This window comes from Buteo buteo, chromosome 6 (genome assembly GCF_964188355.1).
Source record: "Buteo buteo chromosome 6, bButBut1.hap1.1, whole genome shotgun sequence".
Lineage (NCBI taxonomy): Eukaryota > Metazoa > Chordata > Aves > Accipitriformes > Accipitridae > Buteo > Buteo buteo.
The window spans coordinates 6,754,789-6,779,134 of record NC_134176.1 but is presented as its reverse complement, the minus strand read 5'-3'; the positions used below and the strand labels follow the sequence as shown (position 1 = coordinate 6,779,134).

The 24,346-nt window shown below is 51.1% G+C and overlaps 2 protein-coding genes across 4 annotated transcripts in view; one reads left to right on the top strand and one right to left on the bottom strand.

Annotated features, from left to right (window-relative positions):
- Positions 1 to 1,925: 1,925 nt before the first annotated feature.
- On the top strand, positions 1,926 to 3,215 carry GPR135 (G protein-coupled receptor 135). The gene has a single exon (XM_075031037.1). It carries the CDS (start codon positions 1,926 to 1,928, stop codon positions 3,213 to 3,215), a length of 1,290 nt encoding a protein of 429 aa, XP_074887138.1.
- An 11,018-nt stretch (positions 3,216 to 14,233) lies between these two features.
- DAAM1 (dishevelled associated activator of morphogenesis 1) overlaps positions 14,234 to 24,346 on the bottom strand; it is a 98,355-nt gene continuing 88,242 nt past the window's right edge. For all 3 annotated transcript variants that reach the window (XM_075029592.1, XM_075029594.1, XM_075029593.1), the window contains exons 21-26: positions 24,178 to 24,346; positions 23,315 to 23,422; positions 21,124 to 21,184; positions 20,321 to 20,452; positions 17,466 to 17,636; positions 14,234 to 17,074 (exon numbers count right to left, since the gene is read on the bottom strand). In XM_075029592.1, the coding sequence (XP_074885693.1) occupies positions 16,865 to 17,074; positions 17,466 to 17,636; positions 20,321 to 20,452; positions 21,124 to 21,184; positions 23,315 to 23,422; positions 24,178 to 24,346 (851 nt within the window). In that variant the 3' untranslated portion in view covers positions 14,234 to 16,864. The remainder of the gene's footprint in view (positions 17,075 to 17,465; positions 17,637 to 20,320; positions 20,453 to 21,123; positions 21,185 to 23,314; positions 23,423 to 24,177) is intronic.

Below are 24,346 nucleotides of genomic sequence, written 5' to 3'. Positions count from 1 at the left end.
ACACCCCCTTCCTCAGTGCACTCCTTTCATTCCTGCCAGAGCTCTGCTTCGTCCTGGGGCTGGTTGCAGGTACTTGCTCAGAACTTCCTGCTGTCCCTGCTGGGTGTCCACATCAGGCCGCTTCCCTAAACCTTCCTCTCTTGCTTATCTTGGACCATTGGCTGCAAATACCTTATGGTTAACTTTCAACAGCAGGAATTGGAAGGTCTGAGCCATTATGACCTTTGATTGCTAATTATTTACTGGTGATTGTGTCTCAGCCCTGGGGGCAGCTTGCTCGGAGTGCAGTCAATGCTTGCTTTGCCAGAGTTCCTCAAGGGAGGATTGCCGGTGGAAAAACCAAACCAATCTCTGGGCCGTAGGCAAGGATTTGCAGTGGCAGAAGCAGAGCTTCAGACCACTCATGGCCTGTAATTTCCACTGTGTCTCTGGACAAAATGGTGTTCATTTATTGAAGACACTCCTGAGAGTGTGCCTCGTTAAAATGAGACATGAAAATGAGAATAATCATCTCCCAGTAGCTCATGCAGTGGAAGGGAACAAGTCATACTGGAAAGCTTGGAAAAGGTTGGCAGAGAAAAGCCTGGGAGGAGTTTCTTCTGTCAGCTTGAAAATTATAACTTTGGAATGGGAAGAAACAAAAATCCCCTCATTCAGAGAACGGCTGTGCTGCCAACAACAGTGATTTTTTTTAGGGGCTTTTGCTCCTAGCTTTCCTGTAACCCCCAGATAAATCCCGTACAGCCTCTGGTCCAGGGGAGCAAGAAGTGACGCACCAATCCTCTGCGCTTGCAGGAGCAAACTCCACGACGTGTTTCTGGCTTCTGGGCATCTCCCTTGTCACCAGCCCCCCAGCCTGGCTCCTGGGGAAGAGCTGGGGCAGCAAGTCACGAAGCCCAGCATGGAAAGGAAGGTTGGAAGCTCTTCAGCCATTAATTGGGTTGCAGCCTTCCTTTTTCACTATCCCTATCCCTAAGGAGTTTTTCATGTAGGAGCAGGCAGCTCCAGCATGGCTGAGAGCAGGGGTACGGGGTCCTGCTGCTGATGGGAGGGGGGGTCCCGGTCTGAACCCCTCAACCCCTCAGCTTCTGAGACCCCAGCCCAGAGAGCATGGGGGGTGGTCCCAGCCTCCACTGGAATGTCTGGGGGTAGCTGGCCCCTGCCCCTTCGTGATGGGGTGCAGGGCCTTGAGGGGAGAGGGGCTGTGAGGGGACGGGGGCCATGAGAGGAGAGGGCCGTGAGGGGAGAGGGGCCGTGAGGGGACGGGGGCCATGAGAGGAGAGGGCCGTGAGGGGAGAGGGGCCGTGAGGGGAGAGGGCTGTGAGGGGAGAGGGCTGTGAGGGGAGAGGGCTGTGAGGGGAGAGGGGCCATGAGGGGAGAGGGCTGTGAGGGAACGGGGGCCATGAGAGGAGAGGGCTGTGAGGGGAGAGGGGCCGTGAGGGGAGAGGGTCCGTGAGGGGACGGGGGCCATGAGAGGAGAGGGCTGTGAGGGGAGAGGGTCCGTGAGGGGACGGGGGCCATGAGAGGAGAGGGCTGTGAGGGGAGAGGGGCCGTGAGGAGACAGGGGCCGTGAGGGGAGAGGGGTGTGAGGGGAGAGGGGTGTGAAGGGAGGGGGGCCATGAGGGCAGAGGGGCTGTGAGAGGAGAGAGGCCGTGAGGGGAGAGAGAGGGGCTGTGGGGACCCGTCCCCGACTCTGGGATGGGGATGATGCCGGTGTGGGCTGAAGCGGGGGGGGGTGGGGGTTCCCTGTCCCCAGCCCAGCCGTGATGGCCGGGGTCTCCCGTCCCCGCTGCTCGGCCGGGGGAGCCGGTTCCCCGGGCAACGGCGGCTGGGCGACGTCAGCGGCTGGCGGGGCCGGCGGCCCGGCGCGGGCGGGGAGCGGGGCGGGCGGGCAGCGCCTCTGCAGCCGCGGCGCGGGCCGGGGCATGAGGTTGCGCATGGAGCCGGCGGCGGCGGCCGTGCCGGGCAACCTCTCCCGCGGCGGCGGCGGCGGCAACGAGAGCGGCGGAGCGGCGGCGGGAGCGGCGGCGGCGGCGGGGTGGTCTGCGGCGGCGCTGGCCTCGCAGGCGCTGGCGCTGCTGCTCATCTTCGCCCTCTCGGCGCTGGGCAACGGGGCGGTGGTGCTGGTGATCGCCCGGCACCGGCAGCTCCGCACGGTCACCAACGCCTTCGTGCTGTCGCTGTCGCTGTCGGAGCTGCTGGGCGCCCTGCTCTGCCTGCCCCTGACCTTCCTCAGCCTGCTCAGCCGCCCGCCCGGCGCCTGGCTCTTCGGGCAGCGCCTCTGCCTGGCCAGCGCCGCCCTCCATGCCGGGCTGGGCATCGCCGCCACCCTCACCATGGCCCTCCTCTCCTTCGACCGCTACTGCGCCATCGTCCGCCAGCCCCGACACAAGATGGGCCGCCGCCGCGCCGCCCAGCTCCTGGCCGCCGTCTGGCTGGCCGCCCTGGCCCTGGCCGGACCCTGGTACGGGCTGGCGGGCGAGGGGCGGCGGGAGGCCCGGCCTGGGGCCTACCGCTGCGTCTACGTGCTGCCCTGGGGCTCCTCCCGGCTGGGGCCGCCCTACGGCGCGGCCCTCATCGTGCTCTGCTACCTCCTGCCCTTCGCCCTCATGTGCTTCTGCCACTACAACATCTGCCGGGCCGTGCGGCTGGCCGAGAGCCGCGTGCGGCCCCTCACCACCTACGGGCACCTGCTGCGGGCCTACGGGGAGATGCGCACGGCTACCACCGTCCTCATCATGATCGTCTCCATCATCTGCTGCTGGGGGCCCTACTGCATCCTGGGGCTGGCCGCCGCCGCCGGCCACCTGCCCTTCTCGCCCACCATGGACGCCGTAGCCAGCGGGATGGCCTGGGCCAACGGCGCCATCAACCCACTCATCTACGCCGCCCGCAACCCCAACATCTCCGTGCTGCTGCGGCGCAGTCGTGAGGGTGGCTACAGGACTAGGAACAACGCGACGGCCTACCTCTCGGTCCCGGGCCGCCAGCCGGAGCCCTGGAACCGGGCCGACCGCGTCCGGGAGCGCTACGTCAACCGGCACAACGGCCCCCCGGGCAGCGCCCCGACCTCCTCCAGCCCGGCGAGTGGGGCAGAGGTGGCCATGTGGGCCTGCAAGAACCCCGCTGTACTCTTCTGTCGGGATGGGCAACCAGACACCATCTCTGAGGCTGCCTTGCCAGCCAAAGCGGAAACCGTCGACACCAGCCTCTGAAGGGATGGGGGTCTGGGGTGGAGTCACTGGGCTCTGGGGCTGTCTCCCTGAGGACACGCAGGCAGCCCCAGCTCTTGGAGCCCTTTGCAGCCAGATTACCGGGAAATGGGAGAGATGGGACTGCGTGAGCCACAGTGTGGTTTCTTCTCCATTGTATGAACTGGTTTGGATACCCAGTCTGTGAGCAGCGAGAGCTCCACAGGGAAATCGAGTTCCTCTTCACTTTCAGCAGGCCTGACACACTGGTGATAGCCGCCAGGCCCAGCCAGCGCAAGAGCTTGACTACAAGAATGAAACGGTGTTTGCTCCAGTGCTGCAGAAAGTGCCACAGTGAAGCTAAGAGACAGACACACAAATACAGCCCAAACTGATTGAGTGTGTAAGCTGTATGTTAAATGCTAAAAAAGCACTTGAAAGCTGAGCACTGGCAGCTGGAAGACACTCTGAAAACACTACACTGTGAAAATGGCATCATGGCAAGAAAATGTTGCTTTAACCCATCATATGTGGAACTGCTGATAGTCAGAAAGTCACAGGCTGTAGGACAGGCTAGAAAAGTGATCTATTAAGAAAGACGATTTTTTTTTTTCTTCAAACTCCCAAGCATAAAAAAACAGTAATTGTGTGACAGGGAAGATATATGATATCAGGAGGGAGGGAAAGGAGGGTGAAACCTCAGCTGTCAGAATTTCAGCAGCCTTTTCTTTTTTTTTGCAGGTACAGTCAGCTTAAAATACTATGAATATGAGAAATGAGTGTTCTTCAGACAGACTGAGGAAAAGGGTGTGGGTGTAGACTGCTATCACTGAGTTTGTGCACAAGGTGTGCGTTTTCTTTCCGAGCTCGTCCAAAGTGTCTCACATCTCTTAAGAGTTTAACCATGTTTAGAGGAGCCATGTGAGAGAGGTGAGTATCTGAAAGGAGAGGTAAAGCAATATCATGTGCTCTTTGTGTGCTCTTAAGCATGTGAAAATGTGTATATGCAGAGAACAGCTATTACTGTATTGATGGCAGCAATCTGCTGCTGGACTTTAATATTTAAAAGCCAACTCTGTTTGCCATTGAAAAAAAGGAAAATAACACAATGGAAGTGTGATTGCACGGCATAAATTCATGTGAATTTATCGGTGTAATTTTTTTGTCCAAAGGCCTAAAGCCTTAAATTAGTATTTTGAATCAGAAGCTAAGACTGGGCCTTCCTTTATCTTTGCCAGAGTTAAATGTGAAGAACAGGCAGTGTTTTTCCTTGTACAGGCTTTAAAAATAAAATGTTACTGTTTTACCGGCTTTTTCAACTGTTTGTGATCCAAGTGAACATACTATCATTATTTTGTAAGTGAGACAAGAAATAAATTGTCTTTTATGCAGGAGATGAAAGTGTCTCAGCCTGGCGTTGTTCTCAGCCCAGCCTTGAGAAGAGAACTTCTGTAAAAAATTGCCAGATGAGCGATAGCAGAGAGAGACCTAAGTGTTTGTGAAATTTTAAGGCAGCTGTTTTTCATGCTGTGAGCATTACTGTAATTTTCTTCTGTGATGCTCCTGAAGTCCACAAGGAAAAGGTTTGACCCTTGACTACTTTTCAGCACTGATACTTTGCCCTGCAGATCCTGGATTTTACAAGTTGAGCAGTGTATTCATACTGTTTCAGAGAGAAGCTGTACAGAAAACCCACAGCTTTTCACACAAGCTGTTTGACAGCAAGTGAACACTAGTGACTTCTTAGAAGGGTAGGACAGGAATTTCTTGCATACCTGTCCTTCCGCAGCAAGGTATGGCTAGTGTAAAGGAAAAGAGGTGGTTGTGAATGATGATATTAGGTTTAACTCTTACCTAGGTAGCTGGCAGGTGGTAACAAGGAGATTGGTGCGGTCTAATTTGCCGTACAGATCACTCTGGTGTTTGAACAGCTTCAAAAGCTTTTGCCTGAGTTCCACTAGTCATTGACTCTTGTATTATCTATAGAAAACTTTAACTATGATCCAGGAGATAGCAGAGAAAACCCATGGGGTTCTGCCTTCCCAGAAGGGACATTTCTCCATGAGTTGTAGCAACAGTCCTTAGAGTAAATTCCAGTGCTCTGTAACGCTGGGAGGACAGAAGCAAGGAAAACTGTCCAAGCTGAATATTCATCAGCCTTGTGCAGTATAGACAGCAGGCAAAGGCAGACTGCTTCTAGTTCGTGTATCACTTGCAGTGCAGTACCCTAACTCTGATCCTCTGGCCATGGTACAGCTAGCGTGTTTGGCTTGTATCCTTATTGTGGTATGAAGTCCATGTTGTAGGAGAAAAGATGGCACTGTTTTTAGCCTGGCCCCTCTGCAGCTCTGAAGCAGAGCCTGTACTTTGACCAGAAGTGATCATTTAGAGCATTCCTGTCATTAGCACCACACCGATTCACTGCGGGTTTTTTCACTTTTTGCATGCAAGAAGAGATTTCTCTGCCAATTGGAACAAACTTGATCAGAATAGATGAACTAAGGGGTGGTTCTTGGGTTAAGAAAATGAGGAAGATGAAGGTCCAGCACCACTGTGCCTGACTTGTGGCGTGCCATTCAGTGCTATCTGTGGCTGCATTGATCTTACAGCAGAAAGCCCCTGAAAAGGGTGGTCCTGCTCCCCTTGGTGCTCAGCTCTGGCCACCTTCCCAGTCCCTTCTGTCCCCACCACCCCAGCTGACTCTCACTAACCAGCTCAGGCACTAAACCACAGAAAACCACTGATTCCCTCTTTTGCACACTGGTTTAGTTTTTTACTGCTTTAATACCCTGACCAGCATACCACAGGCCAGGTAAGCATCTCACTTCTGGCAAGGTCAGGATTGGGGATGCTAGGACTGAGGTCGACCACGAAGTGTCGTGGGAGCTGCACCAGGAGTGAACTAACACGGCTTTCTAGGAAGGTGGTAGTGAAGTTGGAACAACACAGATTTCAACATGTTTTTAACAAGCACTGGCCAGTGCCCATATGTTAGTCCTGTATGTGAAGAGCTGAATGAGGGCAGCTGGCTGCAGCCTTTGAGCCTTCACAAATTAGCATATTTCTGTTAAACACTAACTTGGGCTATAGCAAGGGGAGATTCTTGACCAGATCCTTTTTGATGTAGACCTGCTGCAGCTCCACTAGAGAGCCAGCCTGTGTTTTAAAGCTGTGCCTGTCCTGTACTCCTCATAATCATAGAATCATAGAATCATTTAGGTTGGAAAAGACCCTTAAGATCATCAAGTCCAACTGTAAACCTAACACTTCCAACTCCACCACTAAACTATGTCCCTAAGCACCATGTCCATACATCTTTTAAATACCTCTAGGGATGGTGCCTCAACCACTTCCCTGGGCAGCCTGTTCCAACGTTTGACAACCCAGTCAGTGAAGAAATGTTTCCTAATATCCAACCTAAACTTCCCCTGCTATAACTTGAGGCCATTTCCTCTCATCCTATCACTCGTTACTTGGGAAAAGAGACCTGTACACACCTCGCCACAACCTCCTCTCAGGTAGCTGTAGAGAGTGATAAGGTCTCCCCCCCTCAGCCTCCTGTTCTCCAGACTAAACAACCCCAGCTCTTTCAGCCATTCCTCGTATCACAGCACTGTTGAGCAAGTCAGGTACATGGGTCTCTCCTGCCACATTTTTAGAAGTATGTTTTAAAAAATACAACAAAGTGTGAAGTGTCTTAAATAAAACACAAAGAGCAGAGAGAGACACACACACAAACACACACAAAGCACTCCAAAGGCTGCAGGCTGTCTGTCAAAAGGTTACTTGAAATGCTGCTGTGTCCCAGCTGTGCTGAAGGTTGCTGCTTCTCACCGGCAGTGCAGGGTGGGCGAGAAGGTCTTGGCCATGCTAGCATACAAGCCTTGTACCTGACAATAGCTCTGCGTGTTCATCCAGAAGAAGGAGACCTGAGGTTGGTTTACTCACCGTTATATAAAACCTCACTGTTTTACTCTAGCTCTGAGAACTCTGCCCATGGTCACAGCTGCTTGTTCCTGGGTAAGAAAACATTGAGGAGGTGGCTCCTGGCCAAGCCTCTATGGGGACATCAGCTCCACAGCTCTTACATGCCTACGCTGGTGTCACGCCTCTTAGAGATACCCTTTCTTTGGGCTGAAGGATAACTCAGAAGGCAGCAAGACACTGAGGTTTTAGACACTGCAAAACTAGCTTTGAGGGTCCAACCCTCCAGCCATGGGTCTGCAATAGTTCTTTCCTTCTTCCTCCCTTGAGATGAGCCTGGATGCTAGGTGAAACACAATCTTGTTTGCACAAGGACTCTGCAAAGGATGTTGGGACACTTTTTAGCACCCCAATTCAAAAATCACATGGGTTATTCAGTGCAGGATATTCGGCATAAGGGAGACGGCAGTTCACATGTTTTGAAGACCAGTTAAGCCCTGGATACCAGTGACAATGTTAGTCAAAGATAAATTAAAAATTACTCCTTGGGCTCTTTAGTCCCTTGTTGACTTTCCAGCGTACTTACCCTCAGTTTAAGAGTGCCATACTATCTGGCAGTGATATGCATGCCACTGATATAACTAATGCATTATATCTTAGAAGGAAAAACATTAAGTCTTGATGAATGACAAGCATTTTAGAAGGCATTGTTCCAACTGGAGTCAGTGGTAGTTTTGATGTTGATTTAATCATCAGATTCATTCAAGTCATTATTTTCCATTCCCTTCCTAATCTCTGGATGAAGTCTTGGTTCAAAGCAAATGCTTTGTGCATAACTTATGAATTGTGAACAATTACCAATTTATAAGTGACAGCCTGATGGGCTGTAATAGCTGACAACAATCACCAGAACCGGAACAGCTCCCATGAATGAGATCCCCCATTCCCACTTCTCTTTCAGCACGGGTGTTTGTTTGCATATCCAGTAGATGCCAGCAGAGACCTGACCACCCAGCAGAGCTTTTCAACTAATGATCCTAAGAAAAGCCTCCTTCTTTTAATGAGATCAACAACTCTGCCTTCAGTACTGCTGCATCCCAAATAAAAGCATTGTGACCAACACAGTGCAAGCCCCAAGAGTGACTTTCTGAAACCTAGTTTCAAAGACGGATTCAGTAGTCATCAAACTTAACATGTGCTGCTCTCTGGAAGGTTTGTCAAAGAGGCTGGAATGAATAGTTTAGAAAGTGCATCAGCAAAGTGGCATTTTGTGCAACATGCTCTCCAGAGCTGCAGAAGCTGCAGCCTGGATGCCTGGTGAGATCAGTCCTGATGCTGGCAGGGCACTTTTAGTTCAGCGGCAGAGCTGCCTCTTCAGTCTAGCTGCATTTGTATTTTTATATGGTGACTCTGATTATTAATAATAAATGGGTGCACCTCTAGATCTGCTTGCAAAGCGTTACACAGCTACAAGGTAGTAACTAAGCGCCGGCAAAATAAAATGGTCCCAAATCCTCCAGGAGGAGTAACCTGCAGTGGGATCCAGGCTTGGGTGATCCTATGCCCAACTGTGCTGCACTGCTTTGCTGCTGCAAGCCATGAGCTTGCCAGGACTAGTGGGGTGAGTCCCAGTGACTTCACTGGGGCTGGATGTGGGAGGGTGAGGCACTATCCATACCATGGCCAGCCCTCTTGCTGTTCCCAATTTGCGAAAGAGCAATGGGTTTCTAGTGCTATGCTGCTGGCAGCACACTGTGAGTCTTGAAGCATCTATGGTCATCCCAGCTGAAGTGCTTGGGGAATAGCTCTGCATTTCTAGATATTTTTTCCTAGGAAATCACCTCTGTGAGAAGCAGAAGGAAAAGTGACATGGAGAGGCAGACTGTAAATCCCTCTCAGTGGCATCAAATGGATGAAATCAAGGTGAAAGTAGTAGAAACCCCAGAGCACAACACCAGGGCCTGCATTAGTCTAGCAGGGCAGTGATGGAGGATCTGCTCAGCCAAGAAGTCCCTAGGAGGCTGTGACAGAAGCCAGAGGAGATTTAGCAAGGGGGGCTTAAAGGTGAAGGGAATGCTGACACAGCATAAGCACTGAGGGTCAGATCCTGCACTGGATTCACTCGCAAAGACCCCCTCCTCGCCAGGCAGCTGTGCCAGATAGAAGGCAGGTGGTGACACCCTCCAGCATTTCTGTCCCAGGCAGCTGGCAGGGTTGTGCCAAGCAGCTCCCAGGCCAGGCTGGCGTGTCTGCACAGCCCTGCACAGCTCCTGTCCCCATCACTGTGGGCATCGCCACCCTGTGCTCAGCTCCACACTCCTCAGGAGTAGGTTTTTGGCTGAGCCTTAAACTCAGGCTCTTCTAGCACAAATTGTAATAGCCACAACCAAAGAACAATCTGTGCGTTTTTCTGCAGGGATGATTGTGCTCGTCTTGCCACCCCAACTGGAGGGGCCGTGCCGGTGCTTGCTGCTCAGGCAGCGGTCAAGCCCTGCAGCCTTGCTCGAGCTGTTTGTGAAACAGCACACCAACGTGCCCACAGGCTTCTGGGGTGATCACGAAAGGTGAGCTGGATCCAGCTATGATTCATCAGAGGAAGTGAATTCACTCTGAGAGGAGCTGTTTGTTATTTGTGCTATTTCTCGACTTGCTGGCACTGAGCTCCTCCAGATTCAGCTGGTTTTGGAAAGGCAAGCACTGGCAGAAGCCCACAAAACTGATTGGGGAGCAGTTTCCAAATACTTGGATTCCTTAATTTTATGCATTCACTATTCTTGCCTTTATAAACTATTTTCAACCTTATCTCTTTCATAAAGAGTCAGCTCAGAAACTAATAAACAAGGGAGCATCTAAAGGGATTCATAAACTAAAAAAAGGGGTTTTTTAAAGCTTTGCTCTGAAAAGAGGATTTCACCTTTTCTTACCAAGTCTGGCTGAAGGCAGCAGGAATCCCTCCACCTGCTTCTGCCAGCAGTACTGATGCTTAGGCTTAAACACTTAGGTTTATGCTCAGAGGCTTGACCAGAGGGTTTCGCTGAAGTGTGCACACAGAGCAGATGGAAATTGTCCCCAGGTTTGGGCTGCATGTGGGCGCTGGTCTGGCTCCCAGGCGAGGCTGACAACTAGCACCGGGCTAGCCCATCCCACCGCAGCAGAGGGCAGCTGGGGAGATGCTGGTGCTGCGGCTGGTGAGGACAAACCCCTCTGGATGGGTCCTAAAAATTCAAAACTCTCAGGGTCATAGATGTGGACAAAACCAGTAAGATAAATTTCTCTTAAATTGCTCCTCCAGCAATTTCCTCACAACCACGTAAATGTGATTTGCTTTCCTGACCTAGCAACATACTCTGAACTAATCTCAGCAATAGGGGAAAAAATGCTCTGAGTAACCAGGTCACTTATTTTCCAGAGAAATCTAATGTGCCACGGCACTTGTGCTTCTCCCTGACCTTTGCCTGTGGCTTCTGTGCTCAGTCTGGTGCATTTTACAGAACATTTGGTAATATACAGTCCCTGAGGTCGTGTCAAGTTTTGAATACAACATCTGAATTGTGGATTCTTTCCAGAAAAATGAAACAACTCAAACAGTGATTGCCTCCTGCTATTAAAGTGGAAGGATTTGCTGTGGAAACTAGGTCTTGCCTGAGTGCTTTACACTCTGATTTCACAATAAAAAGGGTCTTTCTGCAGAGCCATGACTGAACTGAGAGCATGGGCACGTAAGCAAATGCTGGAATATGGGCTGGTAAAGAAAGCAGTGGAAAAATGACGATTCAATGACTTATCTTTACAGAGCTGCCCTGGGAACTGGGGAACTCCACCTTAATGTCAAGTTCCTGCAACATGACAACAGAGTGCAAGGAGAGCTGGGTTTTAGCAAGGGGAGCCTGCATGAAACAGGCTCCCACACAGACTCTAGCACTGGGACAAGTCCTGGGTAGTGGGAGGGGACTGTATTGGAGTGGGGCCCTCTATGATTTCAAAAGCCATGGACATAAGTTCAGATGACCCGTGAAAGTATTTTGAGTTAGTTTATCTTACACATACATGCATTCGTGTTGCCTGCCTGCACACACAGACTGCACCAACCTGAAGCTCAGGCAGCGCGGAAAGTTGCAGCAAAGCCCACATTGTGACCTTTGGCTCTTTGACTCAAATTATGATGGATAGAATTAAAATTATCCCTCCTCAACTACCTTGGGGGAAACTTAAATATGAAATTTAGCATCCTGACTGTTCCACAGCCAGAGAACACTGAACTTTTCAGACCACTGTAGAGGTCTGGCAGAAGAAAGCAAGAGGCAGGGTTGATTTTATACTCAGGACAGCTCTAAAACCGTGAAGTCTGGAAAGTGCCAGCAGATGGTGGTGCTGCCTTTCCTGAGGCTCTGCTAGGGCCCTGCAGCACAGGCTCCTGGCTTTCTCCCTGGCTCACCTGCACACACTCAACAAGCCTGGTTCAAGGCTAAAAATAACATAAAATGCTCAGAGGTTTCAGGTCAGAGTGCCTCTGAGTAAAACGGAGAATTCTCCTTTTCACATGTGTATATTGCAGGACTCCGAGCAATGCCAGGGAGAGAGCGCACAGGAGAGATGTCTGCAGGATTTGGTGCAGGAGAAGGGATGGGGATGGTGCTGGCTCACAGCCTCCCTCCTGCACCCATCAGCCTTCGTGTCACCTTGGCCTTTCCCATCCCACCCAGAAGCACAGCTTGAAGGGCACGTTCACCCCACAGCACAGGCTGGTACAGAAATACCTGGGTGCTTTTATGGAGTTTTATTGCTGTGGTAGTCTCTGCATTGAGGGATGAGCCTGTTCCTGGGACGCTCCAGCAGTGCCAGCCCTGCTCAAGGGCAGCAGATCTGGTGTTCAGGCTGTGGGACATCACGACGCTGGCAAAGTGCAATTATGCCCCAGAACATCTGCTTGACCTGTGACATAGGGACTGGCATCGGGGACAGAGCCAGGTCCAGCTGCAACACAGGTTGGAGCAGGACTGGCAGCATCCCCGCTTTGCTTACCCTTTCCCAAGGGTCTCCAGGATGGATGCCAAAGCCTGACAGATCCATCAGTCCTATTGTACCCTGCCTTGGGAGTAAATAAATATTTCTGGACATGAAGTCTGGCAAGCTCCTGCCAACCCAGCATCCTGCGACCCCTTGCCGGTGGCACTAAAGCGGCAGTGCTGCCAGCGGGGCTGGGAGCCCGCTGTCTCCCTGTCGAGCTGTGCCGGTCCTACTTGCTGAGCTGAGTTTTGCATGCAATACTGTGTCTGCATCAGGCCATCGCCCCAACCTCTTGACTCATCTTTTCCAAGCTGGGTCATCATGCCAAGGATAACAGGTTGAATGTGGGAGATGACACCTGATGCTCCTCGCTCCAGCGGGACTCCCAGTCGCCCCAGCCTTCGGCAATGGGGAAAACTGCCAGGCTGGAGCGGAGCACAGCCAAGGCTGGCTCAGCAGGTTTGGTGCCACCGACCCGGGTGGCCCCATGGCACAATTCCTCCGGGAGTGTCATGCCCCGCAGCTCCCCTGGCACCGGCGGGTCTGGGCAGGTTTGGCCCATCCAGCATGCCCTCCTCATGGCTTTAGCTTGAGGGAGCAGCCAGGATTTGGGGCACAGAAGCCTTTTTTCAGGTGAAAACCCAGCCAGCCAGGCCATTGGTGGACATGAGCTCCTGGTGGCATGGGCTCACATAGCACAGCTGTACCAGTCCAGCACAGCACCCACTCCAGTTCTCTTTCCTCTGGGATAATAAACGTTGTATCTCAAATTTATGTTCTCAAGCCATAGGTGCTGCTATTTCAGCCCTCAGGAAGGGTTTGCAGGCTGGGAAGCTGGCACGTTACCAGGCTTTTTTTTCCCCATCAGATATCTTGGTTGAATAAAAAGCCATGCCCTGTCCTTGCTCACATCTCCCACCACCACCCCGTCCCCGACCTGGGGACTGTCCTGTGTCACACACTGGTGTGGCCCAGGAAACCTGCAATCTGCCATTAACTGGAATTTCAGGTCCTCATCGGGTTGTAGGGTTTGGCCGGCTTGTTCACATCCATTTATGGATGCACCCCAGAGCACCCCTGTGCTGGGGACATGGGGATTTATGAAGGGAAGAGCCGCTGAAGCCATTCCCCTTTTGCTTGGGTCCTTTCACTACACAGCCCGGGGATGCTTTCGCGTGGCATCACCAGCCCACCCGGCCGCCGGGCGCTGCGATGGTACCACCACCATCCTGCGCTTCCCGCCAGCCCAAATCTGACCAACACTGGGTCATAAATATGTTCCGTGGTAGGAAACACAGGCCATGGCATGTAAATAGGAGAAACCTGTGGTGTCTGCCAGCCTGGATGCTAACTGGGATCACACCAAAGGAAGCCCCAACAAGCCCAGGGACGTGTTAGATGCCCCATCTGTGCTGGCTTACTGGTTATACTGGGGAAAGCCCTGATCAAAGCGGGGAAGTGTATGGGTCTGAGCACAGTGTAGGCGCTCCCGCCGCTAGAGACAGCGAGGTCTGGGGACACTGGGTGCTGTGAAGGTCACTCAATGCAAAGAGCATTGGAAAAAGACGAAAAATAACATAGAGCCCAGATGGAAAGGTGTGTGGGAAAGGCAACGGTCAGCGTGAATAGGCCGAGAGGAGTTTGGGCTACTGCCAAGAAAACATCTCTGGTGTGTCTAGATAGGCTTGCTAGAGGCACGTTGGCCAGCCCAGCCAGCACCGGCTCAGCTCCGTCAGCTAGAGAAAGGGAGACGATCCAATCCCGGGATGCAAAACTGGCGGCTGCCTCAATGCAGGTTCCTACAAAAGGTGGGAACAGGCATTAGCAACAACGCAGCGGGGAGAAATGAATGGGGTCGCTAACTGGGAGCCGTTTCAGAGCCCACAGGTGGGTGACCACGAGGATGCTGCGAGCCAGGAGGGTGGAAGAACCCCCCACCGCCTAAAACCCAGCACGCAGGAAAGCGGCGAAGCCACCAGCCAACTCCAGCAATGACTGCAAATACACTCGAAAAAAAGCAACCTGCGGAGGGCCTTTTCTTAAACACCTGTCTCAATCCCCAAATATCCCATTCTCCCCCACCCCCCCAAATAACTCGGGGCTCTGCCATGTACACTCACCGAAATTGTTTTTCTTTATTGCATATTGCCGTCTTAGAAAATGTACAGTCTCATAACATTACACAGCATTTCCCGCTAGCTAAGTCTACTAACATCCTTGCACCTAACAGACTACCTTGGTCACTACGAAGCTAATAAGGTCCAAGACATATACTTCAGTTTACAAATTATTATGGAATTATTTTTTTTTCCTTTTTGGCATTATTAAAAAAAAAAAAACATTTTTAAAATACACACCCAAGAGAAAAGAGTGGCTACTTACACCAGCACCAATCTAAAAGTAGTTTTCGACAATGGCACATGGAATTACCTGCACACAGCCTTTGTATTTATTTATAGAGATATAATATTTTTTCTTTTTTCTTTTTTTTTTTTTGAAAGAAAACAAAGAAATGGCAAACTCAGCCTGAAAACAAGGCTGTTGTAAAACAATAAAAAAAAAAAAACAAACCAGGTTTGGAAGGGCAAGAGGAAATCTGCCAGGAAAGGTCCTGATGTGGCACTGGGGTCGCGGAGGCAGGAGCTGGGGATGGGTGCTGGAGGCTGAGCCCTGCACCCAAGGACCCCGGGAGGCGATCACCCTTTCTGACTCCCACCGCCTTTCGAATTAAACACATGTGACCAACCATTCCTTAAACCATCAGAGGCCAGACTTTTTTTTTTTAACCTTTTTTTTTCTTCTTTTTTTTTATATTTTAAATTCCCCCCAAAGTCCATTCCCTCAATCGTATCAGCCCCATTTTTTCAGCCATAAATAAAAAATATAAATAGAGGCACTTTAGTTAAGGAATAGTATTATCATTACCTTTTGTCTTTATTTCCCCCTCCTTCTTAAAGCAAAGTGCTTAACTCCACCTTTGAACATAATCTGCAGGTTTTGCAGCTGCTTGGATACGAGGTGCTGGACTTTTTTTTGCGCTTACCTGCTTTATTTATTACTGCTTTAAATGCTACTCAGAAAGTCTTTTTTTTTTTCTTTTCTTTTTCTTTTTTTTTTTTAATCTACAGTGCGTCAAAAGTTGCAATGAAGAAAAGAACTAGATGGTAAAACCACAGTTCTTGACAGCTCTGGTTAGAGAGAGATTTCACAGCTTTCACTCAGCACACAGACCCCGCGGCCTTCAGGTGCTTAGAACCATATTTTTTTATACAAATTAGTTTAAACAGCACTTTTGCTATACAGTACATATAGTTAACTGACATCCCATACCCCACCAGTAATACCGATTATCTGACAAAAAAAAAAACCAAACCAACCTTATTTCAAATAGTGTTAATATCTAGTGCAACAGGGACAAACTCATCTCTCCACAGGAAAAAGAACAAACAAACAAAAAAAAAGGATCACAAAAGTATTGGTGGTATAAAAAGGTTTTGTTTTGTTTTCTTAAAAAACACACCACAAATAAATAAAAGTAAAAAGTAACAGTCCTCTATATACTCAGCATAATTTAAGAATAGAAATGTTAATATGTTAATGGTGGTTACTTTTTATTCTCCAATTCTCAATTTTCTAAACCTTTAAATTATTACTCCCTGAGAGCTTTGAATTATTTTTATTTATTTTTTTTGTCTTTTTTTTGGACTGACATTTGACAGGTAGTTCTGCTTACAAATTTGCAATGACAATGAACAGCAAACCAGTTGAAAAAGGACCTGGCTAAGAGATGAGCATTTCTTGGCATCGCTGCTTCTGTGTGTCCGATAAAGAAAAGAGAAAAGAAGGCGGGTGAAAGCCGGCCAGTTTTGCACCAGCCCCTTTGTATATCAGAGACCTTCGGTCCTGACCACCTTTACAGAGGATACAGTTTGTCCCATTGAACAGAAAGCAAGAATAAAATTACAACACAAAAGTTTACGCGCTTCGTCTCCTCCGAGAACCGACCTTTCCCACTGTGTTGGGCCAGCAAACGTTATAAAAGTATAAATACGTCTGTGTGGCGTTAGAGCGATAAGCACTTTGGGGTAAACTTTTTCCTTTAGCGAGGTGGCGGCAAGAGGAAAAAGAGCGTTTCCCAAGGACGACGGGAAGAGCATCGCCGGGAGTGCCTGTGGCGCCGAGCTCGGGAACCAGCGCGAAAGCACAGATCTGCGAGTTTTTTTGGAATAACCACAACGAGAAAAAAAACAACCAACGGATTAAAGTTCAGTCAACTTTGTTTTTTTCTTTTCTTCTTTAAACCGCTCGGCTTGTGTGCAAGGCGTCCCCTGCGAACGGCCCGGGGGGGGTCCGAGCAGGAGAGTGGTGGGGAGCGGCTTCCCATTGCCTTTGGGGACCATGGGGACCGCCGGCATCTCTGGGCTGGGTCCTCTCTTGCTCCGCGGACGCAGCATTGTGCTTGTGCATGGGGAGAACTACTTTTCGGAGCGGGTCAGAGGGGAAGAGGCAGCGCTGGCACCCATCAAGGTGGGCTGCCCACACACCTCCATCCGCGCCCCCGACCCGACTATATACACGGTATATACACACACACACTCGCCCGCGGGGAGAAAGAGCGTGCCACTGTTTCGCTTTGAATCGCAAGGCAGTATAGCGGGAATAAAAAACCCCCCCTAGCCACTTCAAAAAGACTAACCCGCGGGTTTTTTTTGTCAGGTTTTGTGGTGGTGGCTGTTTGTTTTTCAGAAGTTGAGCTTGGTGACGGGCCGCTCGCGGCTGCTGTCGGCCAGCTGGTTGGCGATGCGCTTGCGGTTGCGCTTCAGTTTGGAGAGGTCCTTGTCGAAGACTTCACCTGAGCGCAGGGCCGAGACGAGGTCGTCGAACTCGCCGCCTTCCTCCCCGCTCTCCTTCGCCTTCCTCGCCTTCCGCTCCCGCTCCCGCTGCTCCTTCAGCTACATGCCGTGGCGCGGGGGGGAAAGAAGACATCTCACTCTCATGCAGGTGGTTGTGGGGCTGCCCAACACACGTGTGGTGACCCCCAAACTCATGAAACAAGAGCGGTTTCCCACCCTAGCGCTTAGCATGCGAGAGCTGGTCAGGATTATTGATACAACCCACGGGCTGAGGTCCACAGCCAGCTCTGCTGCGTGTTTCAGCTCCAAGATCTCCAACCCAAGGTCATTCGTTAATCAAGCCATCAACAGTGAAAAGCCAGTGGGTCTAAGAGCACAGAAGCTCGTTGCCCAGTCTTCAGTGCTCCCCGTGCCACCATGGCCACTACGGGCACGGTTGCCATCCCTGGGTGCCCCTGGGGTGCTGCCGGACTCGCCGGTGCCCGCTCACCTGTGCCTCCATGCGTGCCCGGCGCTCCTCCTCCTCCTTCCTCCTCCTCATGTTCTCGTTCTCCTGCTTGGCCTCGGTCACCGCTTGAAGGAACTGGTCGAAGATGCCGAAGAACTCGTCAGGCTGCATTTTGTCCGTGTCTTCTCCAAAGTGCTTCACAGCCTTGGAAAACTGGGAAAGAGAAGACAGGGGTCTGTCAGTCTCGGAGATACCCACTGTGCCAGCAAACCATGGCATGGGAAGCCTTCAACCTGATGGAGCGGAGAGAAACACTTCCAGCGGCCAAAGCGGAGAGCAGGGCTTTGCTTCATCAAGCCTTGACTTAAACATGAAATAAATCATCTGATGTTTTACCTGCTGCCTTGTAAGAGCCAACCTGGATCACTCCCGAGCCCTCTCTTCCCTTCTCGCCTCTGGCTCTGCTGAGCTCCCCCCTGCCCCAGCTCGACTTTATTAACTAAGCAGCAGTAAAAACAAGGAAGCAAAATATTGTGGGACCGAAGACCGAAGACATAAAACTAATAGTAAACACGGCAGGGGAAGGGAAACTCGCACTTTTAAGTTTTTCTTTGAAGTATTTTTGGGGTATTATTTATCATTGCCACATGCTCTGCTATTGAAACCAAATGTGTTGGTGAAACTTCTAAAAGACATTTCTGCCCGGGCTCAGGCACAGCCCAGAGTAGGGAAATAGGGAGTTTTCCGGCCTTTTGTGCTGTTTGCACACCATTAATGTAAGGGAGTCGAATGAGGCTGTAGCAAAGGTCAGGACAGGACATCCACGATCTGCCAATGCATCTCAGTCCCCAAGGAGCCTGTGGGTCGTCCTTGGGACTGACATCCTTTGTTCTCACTTTCAGTTTGAAGGAGAGTCTTTGTGCACAGTAAGTTTGTTAAAATTGTGATGGCGCGTTCTGAAGATAAGCACACTTAAAAGAAAAGAAAAACAAAATCAAAGCACAAACAGATTTATTAGTTGCTTTGATTTTGCTGGGTAGACCGAGAGGAACATTTTTAAAGCCTGCCTGTATGATTTAGTTTTATTTGCAGGGGTGCCCCAGGCTCTTCAAAAGACATTTAGGGCATTTTTATTTCTTTGTTTACTTAAGAGACTTAGCACTTCAAGATGGGAATTCCTTCAAGGGAGGAATCTGAGAGGTGCCACTATATAAGTCAAAATAATTGAGGTTATTCTTATTGATTTTCATCAAGATATTAAATTCTCTGCCATGTTACAGAGATTCTGGTAGGGGGAGAAAGGCTGAAAAAGTTATTCTCACAGGATTTAAAGTTTATAAAATGGTGATGTTTCTGCTTTCCTAAAAGAAAGTAGTAACATCACGTGAATCTGGACCTGTGTTTAAAAAGCAAAGAGCTGGTGCACTTTGCACAACCTATCCTATCCAATAACCATGGGAAAAAAAGAGCTGCACATTGCTTCAGAGTAGACTTCGATGGGTGCTGGGGACCATGACCAGACCTTCTCCTCCAGATCCAGCCAAGTCAGCAGAAGACGATAGTTCGCAGAGCATTTGTCATCATCTCCACAGTCTTAACTTACTGCAGGGAAGATTTACTAGGTTAGTGTCAACAGTTTAAACGGGTGGCCTGGGTTAGCCATGGCCTCAGGAAGGCAATGGTCTGAAAAAGGGTGCCAACTGGACATTGGTACAAGCAGGGAGAAGGAGGCGGTGACACTTGGCAAGTTCTGTCTTTGGAGAGATAGCTCATGCAGTGGGACAGTGATGGGACCTCTAAAATGGCCTGTGCTGGACTATCTCCCTGCCACTTCAATCAAGATGAAGGCCGGGCCAGGGAGGAGATACTGAAAGACTGTTCTTGGAGGAAATGGAAACCACCTGCGTGCCCCTTTGCTGAAAGAGGAGAAGCAAAGGGTGCTTGGGAATCACCGATGTCAGCCAACGGCCACCCCTTTGCTGTGATTTAAACCAGGCTGGTAGGGAGAAAAGGACAACATGGCAAGAGGTCCTTGCACGTGGCTGCAAAGCACTCACCAAGGCATTACTCTGGGGAAGGGGAACCTTTTAAGTAGCTTCTCTAACCAGGTCTGAAGCTGGCCTCAATTCATGTCACTGAGCTCCTCTCCCTCTTCTCTGGAGAGAATAGCTGGGCAGGTCTCAGACCAAAGTTACGCGTTGGATGTTATTTTGCCCTGTAGAAGTGGGGTCACTCGGGAAGCCTGGGTTGCCTCTGATATCAACCTCTGGGTGACCTCACGTCCAGCCTGAAGACCTGGTTGCATTTTTAACACCTTTTCCAACAACAGACAGAACAGCCTGCTTTCTTGCCACCTTCAGCTTTCATTGGCCAAGAAGCCCCAGCTTCCCAAGACTGGGATATTTCCATTTTAAGACACTGAAAACAAAGCAAGCCCTCTAGGCTTGAGTGAAAGCTCTTCATCAAAACTCAGATCCTCACAAATGACCTATCATCTCCTCCCCTGATGGACACAACTCTCCCACGGCTAGCGCCTGCCTTGCATTTCCAAAAGACAGACAGGCATCTCATGGCTTTCTACAGCACACCTTGCGTCCCAGAAGCAGTCTGCTGGCCTGACCTGCAAATCCCTGGCATGTTGGGTTGTGGAGCAGGAAAAAGGCCCTGGGGACAGACAGGGACATACCCACCCACCCACTCCAAACAAAACATGAATAGCAGCCCAGCCCCTTTCTCATGTCAGGGTCTCAGCAAGACACTCGCATGGTCTTGTGGGAGAGGTATCTGAGATGTTAACAGGCAGCATGTGCTCTGGCAAGGCCAGCACCATCCCTCCCCTCTTGGCTGGAGGAAAGGCTGAAACATTACCCAGATCTCAAGGACATTAGTGACCTTACCAGCTCTTTCGCTTCCATCAGAAGATCTTCGACATCCGAAAAGCTGAAGCTGGCTAATGTGATGAACTGGCTGACGACAGACACAAACTTGTCGCCTGTTTGCTGAACCTGAGACTTCTGGAAGTCCAGCTCCTTTGGGGAAAAGAAACGTACATCTGGTCAGGCCTTGGCTGACGAGGGACATAAATACCATCGGCCTTCGATAGTGCCGTTGGTTGCGTGCCTGCATCAGTGCCTCGGGTCCTGGCTGCACCGCCACCGCTGCTCCCTCCTGCCATGCACAAGACCACAGATTACCCCATTTTACAATATTGTGCCTGCAGTGTGCTTTTAAGGCCAAATCCTGCAGAGGAGCTCATGGAAGCAGCATAATTTAGCAAGACAGTGAGTCCTTCGGGATACCTCCTCCATTTCATCACCACTCCAGCTGGGCTGCAGAAGCGCTCCCCAGCCCGAGCCCCAACCCTCTGCAATTTTACAGCCAAAGGGAGACCCCTTGGCTCATCACAGGTCCTCCACAGGCATCATCACTAGACTTAGTCAGCCTCCCTTGGCGTATTAGGATCATAGAATCATAGAATGGATATAAACCACACACGTGCCTAACCACACACGGCAACTTTGGTGCCAAAACAGCCCTAAGAGGACAGGCGCACGTGCAGGGCAGGAAGGAAAGACAAACAGATCTCCAGGATGTGAGATAAAAGCAGCTTCGCTGGGAGCTCCCTCGCCTGCCTCCCTAAGGAGGGATGCCGTGGTGCTCGGAGCCAGGCTGGACTATATTTGATTTAAATAATACTTACAGTCTCCACTGCTCTCAGGCCGCTCCTCAGAGTGTTTATTTCTTTCTCCAGCTCGGTCATGCTGTTGGAAATGGCAGGATGTTAATTTTCAGCCTTCCCCAGCAAATCCTACAGCTCTCTGACCAACTTGACTGTGTTTTTCCACTGAAAAGACCCCGGCACTGCACACATTGCCTACTGTTTGCAGAGCAGCGTGTCTCGAGCAGCAAATTGGGCTGACAGCCTCTAAGCTAGGACAGCTGCCTATCTCAAAGTGGCCGCAGTTGCTTCTTTTAAAGCAAAGCACTTTTCTGTATTTTTAAAGGGGACTGTGCAGGCTTAGCAAGCTCAGCAGCCTCCAGACCTCTGCAAGCAAAAGGAGAGCTCAGGAGAGGGCTTTGCTGGGCACAGATTTCCCTTCCCCTCTTGAGGGCCAGCAGAAGATAGGCTTGTTGTCCCAGTGCACAGCAGACAGTTTTTCAGGGTACCGTGGTTAGGTGAATGCCATGCAAAGCATCCTTCCTAGCAGTGAGGCTTTCATAAAGGGAGACAACCCAAATATAGAAAATAAAAATAAATCATCCCATCTGGCGCTGACTTTGTTTACACAAGGCTCACGCCCCCGATGAGCTTCGAGTTCAAGTGCTTACGGGTTTCTACCACTACATCTGAGGGGAAGCTTTCTCACAAAGCCTCGATGACCGCAGGCTTGACGTCTTTCCAGGGGTGTCTGTCCTAGGGCTGGGGTCCCTGGAAACGCTGACGTCGGGTCACGGGGCAAGCGTTCCTGGCAGGTTTAGTCTGGGAAAATGCAGTTTTGGGAGCCCTGTGCTCCAGCAGTTCATTACTAGTGGTGGGATTGACAGAGGCAGCAATTTTGCTTCACAGCTGCAGGGCTGGGGGGAATTCAGGGTTTTCCAGAGCTTTAGAAATTTTTTTTGGTTTCACTCTAGATTGGACCAAACCCAAATATTACATACGGTGTCCAGTTTAGAGCAAAATGATAACATTTTTTTGGGAAAAAAACCCCTCTATGCAGATATTTTCTTTCCCATACGTGTATCTGTACAACAGCTGCAGATACGTGAGCATGAGAAAGCCGGAGCCTCCAGTGGCGAGGAGCATGCCCTGCTTAACCATGTTCTCAGCCGATGCCTACGAGCACAGCCGCCACACACTCCTCCTCGCACGCTAAGATTTGTCCTGTCACTTTGTTTAATCCCTATGGCTGACTATTTTACATTTTAAACGTGAGGATGCTTGCTTTGCACATTACAGCTCTTCCGTGGGGAGGCCACTATCGCTACAAACGCACTTTGAAACTTGAAAGACCCTTGAGCCGCCGTAAACTCTGTGCATATTTGCCACCCCCTCTCTAAAAAGCTGCAGTTTCAGGCCCGTTTCATGTCCATGGCTAACACAAACGCGTGCTGACTGCAGAAATGTGTGATCTTTGCTGCTCAGGTCCCCGAAGCAGCAAAGCCCATAAGCTCCCGGTGAACTTTAAAACCGAAACAGAGCCTCATTGATTTCAGAGGGACTTCAGCACATACTTGAGGGCTTTGCAGAGCAACAGCAGATTCCTCCTGCACTTAAAAGTTCAGCGTGTGTTCAAGGGCTTTGCTGAACGGGGGCCTCTGCCTGCAAAGAGACAGCGGCAGCCTGCTCTGAACAGGTCACCGGGAGGCAAGCAGGGTTTAAAAGCTCCTCGTGAACACCAGAAGCTCCATGTTGGTGGTGAAATGAGGGCCAGGCAGGACCCAGAGGCAGGTGAGCCCCTCACACCGCTGCCTGGTTCTGCCCGCGCTTGCAGGCAAAGCCTCCCTGCCACACGCAGATAAACAGCTGCCCTTTATCTGCAGCCACACCGCAACCGCTTCCTCCCGGATTACTTAACGTACCATTAGAAATTAATTAAATGCTTCTGCGGTGAGATAACAACAGGAAACGGCTGCTCCAAGCAGCTCCCCTCCCTCTTGGTCGGAGGCTTGCAGCCCTTTGCTGCAAGGGCTGAGATTTAAAGCCACCAGGTGATGTTTGCTCCTGCTTTTGGGGCTGCTCTCAGGCCAGCGTGGCCGCAACACAGGGCCCAGCCCAGCGGTCAGGATCCGGCCAGGAGTGCAAGCAGGGGAGGGTGACACGGAAAGGCAGGCTGAAGCGAGGGGAGAGGCGCTTCCAGCATTCCTTAAGCACCACCTAAATCCCTGCTTACTTGACTTTGGCTGCCTGTGGGATGTCTCGCAGCTCCTCGTGCAGGCGGAGGACTTTGGGATATTTCTTTTCCACGATAGTGATGAGATAGTGCAGAAGGGTGATGTTCCTAGGAGAGAGGAGCAGCGAGGTCAGTGTGGCGGCACCATGGGGAGACGAGAGCTCAGTCGAAACCCCTGCTTAAATCCCAACCCTAGTAAAGAATTGTTTTGGGATTTCTGCAAGGATGCTGCTCGCTGCCTGTCTGGGGACATGGGATGGCTCTGTCCCAGTGCAGAGCAGCCTGGTCCCTGCAAGCAAGTGCCCTCCACAGGAGAGACCCAGGGGAGGTGACTTGAGCATCACCGCTCCCGTCCTCCGTTGTCTTTACTGATGGATGAGACCAGGCAGGTTTGAGACCTGACCCAGCTCCTCTCACTCTGTGCACGAAGCTCGGTGGGGAAGAGCAAACCAGGCGATGGCTGCGGCAGCTCAGAGGGGCTGCAGAGGGGGTTCCCGTGGAGAGGAGCTGCTGGGACCCCTCCTCTGGCCACTGCGCCACAGCACGGTGGCTCTTGGCTTCTCAAAGGGGGAAAAAAGCATTTGGAGGATGATCCTCCTAATCAGCCTTGGCCTCTGTTTTGCCAGCCCAGGAAGGAAAGCCCCCATCAATCCCCCTGCTGATCTGCAGCTTGGCTTCCCTCGAAATCTGTCCTGCTCAAAAAATGGATGCTTGCAGTATCAGATGCACCAGATGGGGCAGCAGGAGGGAGGGGACTGCTCCCACCTACCCACATCCCAGAGGCAACACTAATGGCCCCTCCGTTCTCCCAACAACCCTGGGGCCCACGGACACTACCGAGGGCGAGGGCAGGGACTGCTCACTTGTCAATGCTGGACTTGGTGTCCGCGATCTTGTTGAGGCTGGAGATCTTAAACCCGAAGGCGTTGCCCCTCTGGCCCTTGTTCATGTAGTTCCCGAAGGCCAGGACCACCTCTAAGAGCTGCTGGAGGCTGCTGCTCTGCAGCACTGCCTTGGAGCCGGCACGGATGG

Coding starts and splice junctions, on each gene's coding strand:
- GPR135 (XM_075031037.1), top strand. CDS start 1,926: ATGAGGTTGCGCATGGAGCCGGCGGCGGCGGCCGTGCCGGGCAACCTC.